We start from the raw sequence: 16,129 nt of genomic DNA on the forward strand, positions 1-16,129 counted from the left end.
AAGTAAGTCAGATTTTGAAAATGTGATTTATTTTCTTGTGCTTCCGGTTTGATGTCTGTTCCTCATTAGCTGGCTGCCACAAGTGAAGAATGTAGAATGTTCTATTCTTTTATAGATCACTGCCATTGATATATTTCAGGATCAAAAAAGATGCCAGGCAAACACTCACCAAGACACGTCTGTGTTAGACACTTCATCAAATGCCCAGCAGGTCTGGGCAAGCTACCGGTTGGGAAAGAATATAGAATTTCTTCCTTAACTTTCCCAATTGAAAAGTTTTCAGACCTAAAACTCTTGGACAACCAATCAGAAGGTCAGAAATAAATCACTTGGCCTGGCTACCTTCAATTTTCATCTATTTAGTTGTTGATTTATTCATTCATTCATTCATTCATTCATTCATTCATTCAAGAGGGGGGTGCCTTATGTAACTCAAGGGGAAAAATCATTTTCCCCCTTGTTGATAATAAAACTAGTGTTCTTGGAAGGATTCATATTTTTTTAATCACAACTTTGAATCAGGTTTGTAAACTAAAACAAATGAACAAACAAACAAACAAAAACTATGTATCAGAGTCAGATGTAAAACTTTGCAAATTCTCATTTGCATTTATTTGTCTTCTTAGCTGATGTAATAACTCCCTTTGTCTTGAAGCTTTGTGCATTGATATTTACTCAAAAACATGGGTGAATGAAGTTATGTTAAGACAGTTATGACTACTAGTTTGAATATGAGATCTCTAATAGGATGGAGGATCTAGCATTTTATAAATAACATATTTATCATATGAATACTTATGTATAAATTTGAGTAGGTAATTTGATTTAGGCTATTGTGATGGTTAAAGTTAATTGTCAACAGAACCTAGAATCACATGGGAAATGGGCCTCTGGTCATGACTGTAGCGGGTAATTTGGACATGGAAAGACCCATGTTCATTGCAGGTAGGGCCAGACACCCTAAGCAGGGAATCCTGGGCTGTGTAATATTGATAAAGCAACCTGGCCACTAACAGGTGCTTATCATTGTTTTTGGCTCCTAATCCTGAATGAATAGTTTATGGCCAGTTCCCTCAAGTTCCTGCTGCTGTGAGCTCTTCACTGGGAGAAACTGTAACCTAGAACTGTGAGCCAAAATAAACACTGTCCTTATTAGGTTGCTTCTGTCATAGTTGAGAAGCTGACAAGGGAAGCACAGATATGTTAGAAGCAGGCATCTAACAAGAGAAAGGCACAATTCCTTGGGAGCTTCTGGCTTTCAGGCGAGGTGGGTCACCTGAAGTGTTGCTGAGTTTCAGGAATGCTTGTGGGGGTGTAGTACAGGAGGTGGGATGAGGAGAAGCAGATGCTGAAGAGCCCTGAGTTTGCTGCATTCATTGGGGACATTTTTGTGGCTTCAGATATGTATGTCTAATGACACTTGAAATCCAGATGACACAGTCAATTTGATGAGAACAAGGGGCTGCGATTTTGTTCAAATGAGCCTTGATGCAGTTTCAAAGCTGGAAGATCTAAAAAAGTTGCAAGGACTGAAGTTGGTTTTACTATCGCAGCTACATTTTTCTCCTTGATCTCCATCATTATGCCAGCCATGATTTTACTGCCTTCATTTCATTCTTTTTTTGTTTTTTCTTGCTCTTTTACATGTCCTTATTGCTTGTTTACTTGAGTAACGTTATCTTCCTCTACAAGAACAAAGACTTTGCCTCTCTTGACAATTGATGCACCCTCTCATGTCTGTGGTGGCGAATGCCATCATCTCTATGTATGCAGATAAAATATTGAACAGATAAATTACTTTGGTATGGGTATGTGTAATTCCCTTTGGGAGTATTTTTTTAGAAGACACACACACACACACACACACACACACACACACACAATCTATGTTCCCCACTCGCTCATGGACTCATCAGTGATGTAAGACTTACCTTGATGACATCTCTTGATACTCTGCAGAGGATGCATTTGGCAACAGTGATTGAGTATTGGGTCATCTTAATAATCTCTTACTTTGGAAGGCATATGGCTGGACCACCTTTCTCACTGTCCTAACTTTACTCCAGAAAAGCAGGAACGACGTAGCTGAATGCATACAGGGAATGGATAGTGACTGCTGTTATCCCAACTCAGAGTATCATGTGATACATTTCTGCCTCCCTCCGTTTTATTAGCACTAGTTAGATGCCTATATATTCTAATCGAGGCTGACCTAAATTAAAAAAAATTCTATTTTCAATGAATGAATTTTTTTTTTTTTTTTTTTTTTTGGGTTTTCAAGACAGGGTTTCTCTGTATAGCCCTGGCTGTCCTGGAACTCACTCTGTAGACCAGACTAGCCTCGAACTCAGAAATCCGCCTGCCTCTGCCTCCCAAGTGCTGGGATCAAAGGTGTGGCCACCACGCCCAGCTTCCATCATCTGTTTTAAATGGGGAATAAAGGCCATGATCTAAGATCCTTCTGTAAATGGTGTTGCCTCCTTTCTTTTCCTTCTCCTCTCCTTCATTTGTTTATTTTTTTTACTTGAAATTTAGATGATGGCCCATGCCTGCAATCCAGATACTCAGTGGGCCAAGGTAGAAGGATTTCAAGACTAAAAAAAGTTCCATTTTTTTTTAAAAGAATCATGGAAATTGTGATCTAAGAACTAGATAAGCAAGAAAAGAATTGTCCTAACTCAGACAGAGTTTCCCATTAGGCCGTATTACCTTATGAGGTTAACCCTGTGAACGGAAAACAATCATTCCCAAGTCCATGAACAGATGAGTAACTGTCTTCCACTGTGGTGCTTTCCCTCCTAGGCATGCTTATGTTTATAAGTGATCATGTGACACAGCTCTAGCCCCCGGGTTGGAAGCCCAAGTTCATTAATGGAGTTATGAAACTGCTTTTATTTTTCTCACTTTAAATGAGATGGAAAAGCCAAGAGAATCAAAGAGATGCAGAATATGACTGCCAGCAGCCACATGCTTGCAGCCTTCTTAAGAAAAGCAAACTCTGTTAAACATGGCTTCCTGACTTACGGGGACTTAAGAATTTCCTGACTCACACAGGACGTTACAAAAATTAGCTCAAAAATAGAAGTAGAGTATTTCTTGTGTTTTGATGACTTAACTTTAAAATTGTGCTATTGGCTATGAATTGATCATAGCCATATATGTTTGTGTGTTCATATCTTCTGTCTCGGATGTGGTATGCTCATGCATGCTCAAGCACATATGCAATTATTACATGATTCCCACACAAAAGCATTGGGAGAAATAGAAACGTGATGGGGATCAGACATACATGTGTAGCTAGAAGTAGTAACAAAACATCGTGGGATCCTGAACAGAGCGGAATTAAATTCCTGAGACATGCGGGTGTTGAGGAAGAGTCCTGAGCCTGGAAGCCCTGCTCAGGCTATAAGATGCCTCCTGCCTCACCACGTAGATCTGTGTCCTCGTCCATCCATCCACTGCTCTTCTGCCCAACAGTCTATGCTTATTCGCAGCCCCTGACTTCTGAGGTTGTGAATCCTACATTGCATTCAGGTGGAAATTTTATATTAAGTTTTATTAAATTGCTCCTGGGGGAAAGAATCTTATTGTTGACCAAACCTTAGCCCCTTGTTATGCTGCCTAGTTACATAAACCCAAATTCAAAACACCACTTAAAAAATGGAGGAGGTTGCCTCTTTAACCACAGGAGGCAGAGACAGGTGGGGCTCTCAGCATTATCGACATGTGGCATTCCAGGCAATCCAGACCAACACAGTGAAACCCTGCCTAAATAAAAAACTCACCTAAGTTTCGGTCTCCTTAGGAAATGAGTAGGCCAAAAGATAAGACCAAATCAAAAGTCAGTACCTGTAGTAATTACCCTAGAGTTGCTGAACTCGTCTTAATAGGTAAAATCAAGGCTGGACAAAGCCACTGGAGTCTCTATGGACTCTGTGAGCTTCTGGGAAAATGGACAAAAAACCAAGTTCTCTTAGAAATACACAGAAAAGAAGCCACAACACACCAATTGCTATGGTTGTGGCATCTCAGCTCTCCTTAACCACGGTGGCATCCTTACCTGGTGAATCAAGAAGCTACGAATGAATGAGTCCTGGACCCTGAGTAACTTTTCTCTTTCACACCTTTTGGAGTTGATGTCCAGTATCATCTGACTACTGCACTTGTCCTTGTGAATTGGATGCCTCTTAAGGAGTGACTCATCCACTTAACCCAATGGGCATTCCAGGAAATTGTTCCTGTTTATTGCCATTTCCAAATGATGGAGAAGCACAAAATAATGAGAGAGAAATGATTATTTTTACTCTCTGCTCCCCAGTGTTAAAGAAGCATCCCATTCTTAGAGGCTGCCCTGGCATCTGCAAATTTAATGCAGTGCTGAAGATGCAAACTGTCCACATAACTGCTCTTGAATTTCATTAAAATTAATCGGAAGTCCCTTTTAATGTCTTAGAAAATTGCTTCAAGTGGCAAAAATCAGAAAATCTACCCATGGGGCACATTCAGCTAATTGCAATTTACTTCTCAACCAGTCATTCCTCAGCTGTTTGCTGCAACTTCACAAAAAACCAAACAACCCTGGATGACCAAATGCCAGACAAACCAGTCATTCACCTAAGTGCAAAGGGGTTTCAATGATCCTTCATTTCTTCAGTATTTTGCCTGCGTGTACATCACTTGCGTATGTGATACCCATGGAAGCCAGAAGAGGGCATCAGAGCCCTTGAAACTGGAATTAGAGTCTCCTTGTGGGTGCTGAGAATGGAACTTCAGTCCTCTGGAAAAGCAGCCGTGCTTTTAGGTGAAGAGTTGTCTCTCTGGGCCCTCTTCAATAGTTCCTAACAATACAGAATGGTGGTGTGAACTGAACTCAGATGTGTGCGTCTCTGAGTACTGAGTGACTTTCTGTTCTCGCCCAGTTGATATTGTGGAACGGACAGGGAAATGAGGATAAAGACAGCAAGAAGAGGACAGAGTGATGGGGTATGTGTCTGTATGGGCACACCACTTAGGATGCACAAAACACAATGAGTAAAATGTAGGTGTAGAAACAAAGCCATACCCTAACAGTTACCAGTTAAATAACTCGAAAGAAACCTTCACATCATAAAACAGGAAAGAAGAAAGATCAAACGATGTTTTCCTTAGGATTACATGGGGCCCCAGGGAGAAAATGAGATTTTTGTAAGCATGCTAGAGAGATTCTAGTATGTAAGAAGGAAGCGATCAGGACAAGATATCATGAGAAAGATGGCCTACATGTTCAGCAGAAGATAAAGCTTTTTTTTTTTTTTCCTGAGACAGGGTTTCTCTGTGTAGCCCTGGCTGTCCTGGAACTCACTCTATGGATCAGGCTGGCCTCAAACTCAGAAATTTGCCTGCCTCTGCCTCCCAAGTGCTGGGCTTACAGGTGTGCGCCACCATGGCCGGCTGAAGATAAAGGTTTTGATCACATGGTTTGATGACTGTTTTTCCTAATCTAACAGCCTGAATTGGGATGTCATTTTCATGTTGTAATTACGGTGATGACAGTCAAGTTTGGGACTAGAGAGTCATATATTTTCCCTTCCCAAGAATCTTTCCAAATTTTCCTGACATATTGGAAAATATAAAATATTTATCATACTAAAGTAGGTGGTGGAGAGGATCTTTGTCTACATAAAAGTGTTCAAACAGTGATTGCTTGTTTTGTTTTAAAGTACAAATTGTTAATATTTATGAGAAATGTCTAATTAGAGGTTCTATTTTAAAGCCGACATATAAAAGTGTTACTGAAACGCCGTAATTCCACTGTCAAGTAATAACACTAAAAAGAAAGAAAAGTATTTGAGTAGTTGCTATTATGTCTTAAAATTTGTACTTTTAAGAGTCTTTACTTCTGCTGTCAAAAGTTTCTTGGAGCTCTGGTTGGGAGTCAGTTTCATATTCTTGGTGTCTGAGAAGCAGGAATGACCATTCACCTCATTATCTTCCTACTGACAAGCAGGCAGAGTTCAACAGTAGCAGCCTTTACCTGCATATAACATTCCTTAAGGCATTAAGAAATGTTATCATGGGCTGGAGAGATGGCTCAGTGTCTAAGAGCACCAACTGCTCTTCCAGAGGTCCTGAGTTCAATTCCCAGCAACCACATGGTGGCTCACAAACATCTATAATGCCCTCTTCTGGTGCGTCTGAAGACAGCTACACTGTACATAAAATAAATAAATAATTTTTTAAAAATATTATCATCGGACACCATCAATTATAGACATCTTGTTACTCTAAAAAATAAAACAACAAAACAAAACAAAACAAAAAACGGATACTGCAAATCTAATTGTCAGAGGGGTGTCAGTTGACAGGTCTTGTCTCACACCCTCAGTGTCTGTGAAGCTGGGATGGCCATCTGATTCCTTATCTTGATCCTCACATGCAAGTGAAACTCAAGAGTGGCAGCCCTCCCTCCTCCTCAGACCTTCAATTCAATTGGAGTCTTAATCTCTCTATCCCTGACCACAGACCTACTGATTGCAAACAAGCTCTCTGCTTTTTTGATACCCTCTTGCCTCATGTCAATGAGAGCTCCAGATTTCTTCATTTCCTTGAAATCTTTTTCTCTTTACCTTGCCTCTTTCTGTCTAACCTGCCTATGCCCTTGAGCCCCTGATAACTTCATTATTCATCAACTTCTTTTTTTTTTTGTGTGTGCTTACTTTATTTATTTATTTATTTATTATATGTAAGTACACTGTAGCTGTCTTCAGACACTCCAGAGTCAGATCTCGTTACAGATGGTTGTGAACCACCATGTGGTTGCTGGGATTTGAACTCCGAACCTTCGGAAGAGCAGTCGGGTGCTCTTACCCACTGAGCCATCTCACCAGCCCTATTCATCAACTTCTTATCCCAAATTTTAAGACCAAGTCTGTGTCATAATGACCATTCTTCTTTTTTCATTCCAGTCAGCTGAATGCTGCAAGGGAACAAGAAAATCCCTAATATTTGTAACATTTTGCCAAGCATACTATCTTCCCAACAGTTTTCTGTGTACGATTTCATTCTATCCCTGGAACCCTGAAGGACCTTTTTGTCCATTTTGTAAGCAAGAGGATGGTCTCATTGTGGTTAATCACATTTCTTAAGGCATTTTATCAATTCAAAGACACCATCAGTGATCAACATCTTGATGTTTTAAAAAGAAAAAGACAATGCTGCAAATCTAACTGCAAGAGTACTGTCAGTTGACAGAGACATCCTGATCTCAGGCATGGTAAGGGTACAAAAAGTTTTTCTGAGAATCCATGAACTATGACAAGGGAAAGACACACAGATCAAACCCAGACAATTGAGATTCAGAGAATAATTGCCATAATTATGTTATTCTGCCTCATAAAAACTATTCAGGCATACAACGTAGTACACGGTTAATTATGGTCTTATACATTTTCTGAGTCCTTACTGATGCTTTTAAATCTCTGTCTTTCTCTCTCTCACTTCTTCTCTCCATTCTTGCCTGCAACGGATACTCCAAAGCTTTTATCACCTCTCCACACGTGACTCCTTTACTTTTGACCTTCAGTAAGGAAGCTGTGCTTGTCAGTTATCATCTCTCTCAGCTGTTTCTTCCCTGTCCTCAGTGCTCACAGCATCTTTCTTATTTCCTGTTTGAGAAGGCAAGCTGTCTGCCCTTCTCGTAGGTGTTGGCTCCTTTTTCTTTTTTCTGACCCATCTGCTTCTCACTTCTGACAATTTCTGTCACCCTTTCCTGATGCTCAACCTCCTCTATTGGGTTCCCTACCTCAGCTGCATGACCAACATTCAATTTCTAGCCTCTACTCCACTCATTCTCCCTCTTTGTACCCACGTTTTTATAGGGAAAGTTTAGGGCATTGCCATCATTTCCTGACTTTCCATTCCTGTCTTTACCCACCACAATTCCACAGACATTGATGTGAGATCACTCTCAATATTCTCACCAGTGACCTATCTTCTTAGATTCACTAGAAACTTATTTCCCTTCATTTTATTGGCACCCTTTACTTAATCTGTGTGATTCTGTTGGCTTCTTCCTACTTGGTGAAAATCTTTCTCATCTTGCTCCTAGTCCAATAAAAATAGCAGGAGTCTGATCCCTTTGCTAGATTCTACCAGATCTCTCTATGTCTGTGTTCACTGGCTTCACTAAAATGCCCACTTTTCTGGTAAGGATGTCTAAGAGTATGTAGGTTCCTTCAAGTCCAAGAAGCAAGACCACGATCTCATCCCCACACCCACGGTGGGCAAAGGGAAGCAGGCAATTTTTTTGCTCAATTTAAAGACAGAAACCAAAGCACACTCAGTCCAGTTGAGAGAAGAAGGAAAAACTCAGAGCTTCTCTGGAATCCTTCAGAGCACATCCTAACATTATCTCTGGAGGAGGCTGGTTTTCTGAGCCTTCAATAAACCTCACTGTAAGCCCCCCAGGTAACCATGGATACTGTCAAAAGCCTTCAGTTAATGGAGAGTACAAGGGATTTTAGGATGCTGGGGGCCTTTTAGTAAAGACGTGGGAATGAAGGTCCTTCACCCAAGACCCCTTAGCAGGGAATGTTTCTAAGTGGATGCCAATGCCCAGCAAAGCCCTTGAGAAGTAATGGGACTAAGGTCTTGACTGGATGAAAGGCAAAGCAGAAAGAAAATCCAACCAAGCTGCTCCCCCTTTTTGGAGGGCAGGGATTCTGGGGGGAAATCAGTGGAAAAAATAAGGATGGCTCCAGCAGCCCAGGTTATAAACAGCAAGGACAACCTATCTCAGATCAAGAGCAACAAGTAACATCTAGTCTACCATACTTTCTCTCCCATCCATCTACATCAGGGCCTCAGTGGTGTAGAAGAAATTCACACTCTGGCTACAGTCGGAATTTGCACTCCCCCCCCCCCCCCACGCCTTCTCCAGACCCTAAGATCTCACCTACTCCTCTCCTCTTACCCTTTGAAACTCAGATGAAGCATTGCTGGGAAGCCAGGTTGACTTCCCTCTACTATCTCCCCCAGACAGGCGTCAAGTTGAGCCCCAACTTTGCAGCACTTTAATTCTCTAGGTGGGTGGGTCCTGGGAGCCAGACTACAAAAAGACTGTCTGCAAACTGGGCCCGGGTCAGGGAGCAGGAGGGGGGGGGAGGGTGGTCTGCAGCCAGCGTCCTATTTTCCTAACTCCAAACCTCTGCGGGGGAGGGCAAAGAGAGTTCTGGAGACTGGGACGGGGACTTGGGGGCGAGAGGCAGCAGCAGTTTGCAGGTCCTTTGACGTAGCCGAACACTCCCACTGCTTAAGAAGAGGCACGCTGGCATCCAGGACGCGGAAGCTGGGGACAGTCACCTGCCTTGGGAGCAGCCCGAGTGGTCTTCTCAGCGCAGTCGAGGGATCGCGGGCAGGGCAGGTGAGTGCAGAGCGGCGCCTTACCAACCCACAGCAGAGGCGTGGAACAGAGGTGAGTGGCACCCTGACCCTGAAGCTCTTCCCTGGGAGGACAAAGCAGCAGCGAGAGCAGGTGCCCGGTCCAAATTCGGCCAGCACCGGACTCTCAACGGGGCGCACAAGGGAACTCCTGCGTTAGGGAGCCCACCTCTCTGAAACAGCTCTGAAACTGAGAGCCTTTCTGAAGAGTATTCCTCAGATAGATTAGCACAAACTACGAGATACCAGGACACGCCAACTTCAGCACCCCGGACAGCACCCCTCACTTTGTCTTTTAAAAACTTCACTTGGATATCAAAGCTGCAATTCTTGAACAAAGATAACCTTTGGGTGTGACTTTGATATTTCATCTTAAAACAACCGTTTCAGGTAAAGTGAATTAGAAAATAATGCAAAACTAAACAATTTTTTTGAGTGATCTGCTATTTCAAGCATGACCCTTAAAGACTAGGTTCTGAAACACTTCTTTTAGCAGTGTCTCCATTTGTCCCCCTTCTGATTAGAAGAGAAAGAGCCTGTCTTCTGGTGTCAAAATTACAAATTTTGTTGAGGAAGTGAGCAGTGCCATTGTCCTTCCAGTTTTCTTTCTTTGTGCTGAATTTCTTTCCTTACTCGGAGAGTAACTGGATGAACTTTTAATGGGGTTGGGGGGACAAAAGTTTTCTTAATGGCAAGGATGTAATTTCCAATTGCACTTGTTTGAAGAGAGCATAAGGACTAGTTAGAGGTGAGAGATAGCTGTTCAGGTGATTTTTCTATGGTAGACATTGTGAGCTAGAAAAGTCAACGGAGAGACAAACCTTGAGATTCATTGCAAGCACAGAGAAATTAGAAAGCATTATCTATATTAAAGCCATATCAGGATTACATAGCATTTTGACTTACAACCTATCTATTAGTTTTACTTTGCCCTCCAGTCTTGAAATAAATTTATCCACAAGTTAAGCACCAACTGTGAGTTTATTTTTGTTATAATGTTTTTATAAGCCTAACATCCTTTGAAAATTAAAATTTAATACAAAGAGGAAAGCATACAAGCAAACATAAAAAAACATCAAGTCCCTAACTATAGTGTGGTTTTGTGTTAAGATGGCAGAGCTTTAATTTTCACACAGTATTCTTTTAAGATACAACCCAGGGTAAACAGTCCACTTATCATCTCACAAGGAATACACCTTGGGGAGTCTTCTTACCTTTGCGATCTTGTTTGTGCCCAATCTGGATTGGGAAAGAGTTATTCAGGAATAACAAAGCTTGTAGCAGGGGAAGAAGGATCTGTCTCTTCCTAACTAGTAATGTGGTGTGTTTCTTTTCCTGGGAGTAGTATTCTCAGGGGCACACTCATTTCCCTTACTGAGTGAAAAACAAGCCTGGACTGATGTGTTTCTATGTGTACAGTTGCAGGACCATGGCTGATCCTGGGCCCAGAAGCAGGATCCACAGCTCCCTGAGTCTCGCCTGCTCCCTGTTCATTGTGGGAATATGCTATGTGTCTCCCGTTTTCTGCCACAGTCAGACAGACCTGCTGACTCTTAACCAAGCCGATCCGCAGTGCTGGGAGTCCTCCTCCATGCTCCTTCTGGAGATGCGGAAGCCTCGTGTTTCTAACACTGTCTCTGGCTTTTGGGATTTTATGATCTACCTGAAGTCATCTGAGAACTTGAAGCATGGGGCACTATTTTGGGATCTGGCCCAACTCTTCTGGGACATCTATGTAGACTGTGTCCTCTCCAGGAACCATGGCTTAGGAAGGAGAGAATTGACTGGAGAAGAAGAGAAAGTCTCGAAAGTGCTGACGAGACATTCAGGGATTAAACAAGGTGCATAGTCCTGACCAGTTGAATCTATCTCTCAAGTGTGAATGTGCGAATGTGTGAGGTAGAGGGAAGGGGCTCCAGGGGAAGCCAATATCTCACTTGGTCCTTTAAAGGGGTGGATGTCAAGAGGGCTCAAATAACAGAATAGCCTCTCATGTCAACATGCCTGATTCACTCTAGAACTTCATGTGAAAATGAAAGGTCGTTAGGAAGAGAAAGAAGGAAAGAGAGTAGAAAAGAAAGAGAGAAGGAAAGAAAGAAGAAAAGAAAGAAAGAGAGAGAGAGAGAAAGGAAGAAAGAGACTCAATGTAAAAATTGCAATGTATAGGTGTAAAGCTTGCTCTAAAATGAAGACAATTTGTATTGTTAATGCAAATATAACTTGGTGTTTCCTTGGAGTGGGACTAATAAGACATAAATAGGAGCTGAGAGTGGGGAAATGTTTGCAGCACGGCAATTCTCACCCCCTTTAAAGTAAAAACAAAACACTGCTCTCATGCAAATGAAGAGATATCTTGAGAAATAGTTAATGGATGATGTCAGGAGCAAGAATACCAACTAACCTATATTTATACTTTGTTGCCATTTGAATGAATCATAAATAAGCAATTAATTCATATTAAGTTATTAATTTTAATAAGTTGTGTAATGGCTTTTTTTCACTGCAGTAAATACTATATAGTAGTTCAAATCTAGTCCTCTCTAGAGGTCTATCAGGAATGTCCCATATATAAAATTAGAGTGTGAGGGAATAAGTTATGAGAGATACCTGTGCCATAATCATAGTTTTTCTTCCTTCTTGGGTGTTCTTTCCATCAATAAGTTTCCAAATCTAGTAGCAAGGGTCATCTAGGTGTAGTTAGAATTATTTATGCGCTGCATATATATCAAAAGATGGCCTAGTCGGCCATCACTGGAAAGAGAGGCCCATTGGACTTGCAAACTTTATATGCCCCAGTACAGGGGAATACCAGGGCCAAAAAGGGGGAGTGGGTGGGCAGGGGAATGGGGGTGGGTGGATATGGGGGACTTTTGGTATAGCATTGGAAATGTAAATGAGTTAAATGCCTAATAAAAAATGGAAAAAAAAATAAAATAAAATACCTACACTAACAAAAAAAAAAAAAAAAAAGAATTATTTATGCACTGGTGGAAAATCAAGGCATAACTAATTTTTACTAGTGAATATTTAATCGTGAGCATTGTTATATGTCTCTAAAATGGTTCAATTGAAAAAAACAATCTGTCAATAACTGTTCCACAGTGAAGATTTTTTGGAGCACTTCTAAAATACATAGTTTGCCTTAACCTCAGTACCTAAAAAATCCCTCATGATTTGCTGAGCCAAGAAACTGGATAATTCTCTACTATTTATATACATAGGTATAACATTATATCAGTATTGACTAATAAGAACCATATATTTTCTTCTTCTGAAGCCTCCTGATGGTGGTTTGTAAGGCTTTATTCAGTTCCATCAGAGGAGGCTGTTTCACTTAAGATACCACCGTGTTTTGTGTTTTTAAATCCTGTGTTCACTTTCCACAAGTATAAGAAACGTCTCCAGAATAAATGAAGGAAACATGAAAAGAATTATGCCTCCAAAACTTCTGAAAGTCACTCTCTGCTCTTTACTGGAGAGTTGAGATGTCCTCAGCTGCTGTGCAAACTTTAGAAAAAGTTGATTTGCAAATAGCTCAGTAGCAGAAGCCAATGTTTCCTTTTATTAAAGTTATTTTAATGTTTTGCACAAGCAGTTGTTTGAAGATCAGGAAATGAGATTTTCCATTTGGTTGGTCTAACCACAGTAAGATGGAGTTTTTGGGTCAAGGAGATACATGTTGGGAAGTTAAATAGTTACAGGAACACTGCGGTTTCCTCTCAAGAAGCCTCATTTAGTCTCGAGTGCTTCAGGCAGGCTCTGGATGTACCAGGGTGGATCCTCTGGTTAGTTTTGCTTTTGTTCCAGGGGATGGAGTGCTATAAAGTTGGAATGAAGGTGAGGTTGAAGAGGTGTTTGTCCCCATAGTTCTCAGGGAAATCATAGCATAGGGCAAAAAGATATAGCTAAAATTACTGCATACGTAATACACAAAGAGCTCTTGTTCCTATGACTTTAAAATAAATTACTTTAAAGTCACTTATGAAATCTTCCTATGAATCATGCTTAGCTAAAATATGTGACCCATGAGATGCTGTAAATAGTATATCACATTTATTAATATTACATCAACAAATATAAAAACAAGGGACATTCAAGTCAATATGGAACCCTAGGAAAGCCAATTAGTGTAGGTTCTTATTCCTTTCATCAGGAAAGGGAGGCGATGGAGAGAAATTGGTGGATCACAAAGTCTCGAATGTTCTGAGATTCTGTGAAAGGCCCTAACTCTGGAGACAATTGGAAAAAAGCTTTACCCCCAAAACGGGTGACTGAGCTGAGTGATGACCATGACACCACTGCTGTTTATAACAGTAATAAGCAGGAACAGAAGTTACACATGAGAGCTCTAAAAATTCTAAGAGCTGCAGATGACATCATGAGGAAATATTCTAAACATTACTTTTGATCTAGAAAGACATACTGTCTAGTAGCCAAATCCTGGTGTCTTTTTAGGAAGCTCTAAATATGATAAGAGTTTGAGAAGAGATAGATGGGAAGATGAAGAGAGGAGGAGAGATGAAAGATGGTGGGGGGGGGGGAGAGATTAATTGTTTGGTTGGTTGGTTTGTTGGTTGTTTGGTTGTTTGGTTGGTTGACTTAGGGCAGTACAAAGTTAACCCACAAACAGGAAATAGCAGAGTTCACTCAGAAAGCACTAAAGACTTCTAAAATAAAGACTTCTGAAAATAAAAAAAATTTATGGCACAATATCATCTGTGTAAAAGTGATACCCTATCCCTACGGGAGGTTTTGCTTTGCCAAGACATGGGGGCATGGTAGAACCTGCATTTCTGGGGCTGACAGTTTAAATGTTCTAGAAACATTATGAGTTTAGAGTGTTTTTGTGGTGAAAAAAGTTAAAATTTAGGTTTAAAATCTGATGACGTTTGTGATAAGTGTCTAACAACTTTTTATAGTTCTTATTGTTTTTAGACTGAAAACACTGCTTCCACTACACAAATTGATCTTTCAATGCTTTTGGCTTTCCTCTTTGCTGAAGAAGTTTTCTAAGCCACATATTCTGTAAGCACCCATCTGTAAGTCGATTGTCAGGAAGTGTCATGAAGTGCAGCCGATGCTGTTGTACCAGACTCTTCATTCCAGTATCCTTTACCAAAAATATAGAGAAAATCCGTATGTCCTCAATGGAGTAGTAGTTAAACAATATTATTTATAAAGAATGTGGAAATAATCCATATAAGCAAAATAGGGTAAGAATGAAACAAGTTATGGAGTAAGCACGGAGTGAGGCCAGCGTTGCCTCTGGAAGGTTAAGTTCTTGGTGGTTTAAAATGTTTGCTTTAGGTTCCTGTAGTAAACATGATATAATGATTCTCTAAAACTTAAAAATCACATGCTGCCTTAATTTACACATATTATAAATAACAATAATTTGTGTTACGTAGGTTATATAAGTTAAATTCACAAGACAGAAGGTACTGTAAATACAAGTTTACATGTATGTTCTAACTATATGTAGAATTGTGAGAGTAGAGTAGCAAAAATGTCAATTCTTTCTTGTAAGCAGAACAACAAACCAAACTGTAATGAAGAGGCCTTACGAAGTTCCTTTTCTCTATTTTCAGGTGCATATTCTCAGCTCCTTAGAACCCTTTTCTTAAAGAAGAAAGAATTGATTGAAGATTTGACAAGCATGCAAATGCAAAAGCGGGGCTCAAGGTTCACAGGAAAAAAGAAGCTGGAAGTAAAGAGAAAATAAAGCTACTTTTAGAGCTAACTTGCACTTGCAACTAAGAGAGAGAGAGAGAGAGAGAGAGAGAGAGAGAGAGAGAGAGAGAGAGAGAGAGAATATTTTCCTATCAACTATTTATGTATTTTAAGCGGTGTAAATGTCCAGAGATGAATACCATGTCAAATTCTCTAAGAATCCTATTTTCAGCATCTTGATCATTAGCTGGACTCTTCTCATGGTAATAACTGATTGACCACCCCACTGTCTACAGGAGCTAAAGAACTTCCAAAGATGACTGGGGATGTGGGCCTTGTCTCTTTAGAGTTTGATACTTTGCCTGGCAGCGTGGATGAACTAGAGGGCCACATATTTAGCTAGCATAAGCCACACAAATCACAAGCCATTAACTGCCGCATGGTTTATGAAACTGGTGTGGAAGGACTGTACGCATGAATGAGATTGCTGATGGTCTGCAATTCTCAGCCTCATCTGAGAGAATAGTTTTGAATATGGAATGAAGAAAAACACCACAGGGGAATAAAACATTCATCTAATGAAAACAAAATTAATAAAAGCTTTGGCTCCCAACTGATGTTATTGGATTCTCTTTATTTGAATCTTTAATATTAGCACGAACCGTGTCCAAACTCTAATAAGGTAGCATAATTATCTTTCAATTATGTATTTGCTGTTTGATTAAATATTAAAGCTCTATAAGTGGTTATACTTTGCACTGAAAAGCAAAATAAAATGAAAGTGAACAAGATACAAGAAAAACCTGTCGATACATTTTTTTTTCCTGAAAAAAAAAATCAGCCTACATGAGATTTGCCCAAGCAGAGCCCAGGCAATCAATGCATGTGAGAGCTAGTCATGACACTCTTTTTTAACTTAAATTAGTCTCACATTTATAACCCTTCTCTTAAAGCTTGACAAAGAGTGAAGTTTAGATATATTAGCAATTAGCCTCAAGAAAAGTTTGCTGATATTTGGGGCCATCTTCTAACTGGAAAAGTT

General features: G+C 40.4%; 1 protein-coding gene across 1 annotated transcript; it reads left to right on the forward strand.

Moving 5' to 3' along the window:
- Nucleotides 1–10,846: 10,846 nt before the first annotated feature.
- Nucleotides 10,847–15,700, forward strand: Gm39653 (predicted gene, 39653). Its single transcript, NM_001370842.1, has 2 exons — nt 10,847–11,258; nt 15,006–15,700. The coding sequence occupies exons 1-2, from the start codon at nt 10,847–10,849 to the stop codon at nt 15,137–15,139; spliced, it is 546 nt and encodes a 181-aa protein (NP_001357771.1). The 3' UTR covers nt 15,140–15,700.
- The last annotated feature ends 429 nt before the right edge of the window (nt 15,701–16,129 follow it).

The sequence above is a fragment of the Mus musculus genome, chromosome 1, assembly GCF_000001635.26.
Source record: "Mus musculus strain C57BL/6J chromosome 1, GRCm38.p6 C57BL/6J".
NCBI classification, from domain to species: domain Eukaryota; kingdom Metazoa; phylum Chordata; class Mammalia; order Rodentia; family Muridae; genus Mus; species Mus musculus.

Excerpts from the sequence above, each read along its gene's own strand:
- Gm39653 (NM_001370842.1), top strand. The coding sequence starts at position 10,847 with ATGGCTGATCCTGGGCCCAGAAGCAGGATCCACAGCTCCCTGAGTCTC. Across the intron at positions 11,259-15,005 it reads ACATTCAGGGATTAAACAAG|GTGCATATTCTCAGCTCCTT; the intron begins GTGCATAGTCCT and ends CTCTATTTTCAG.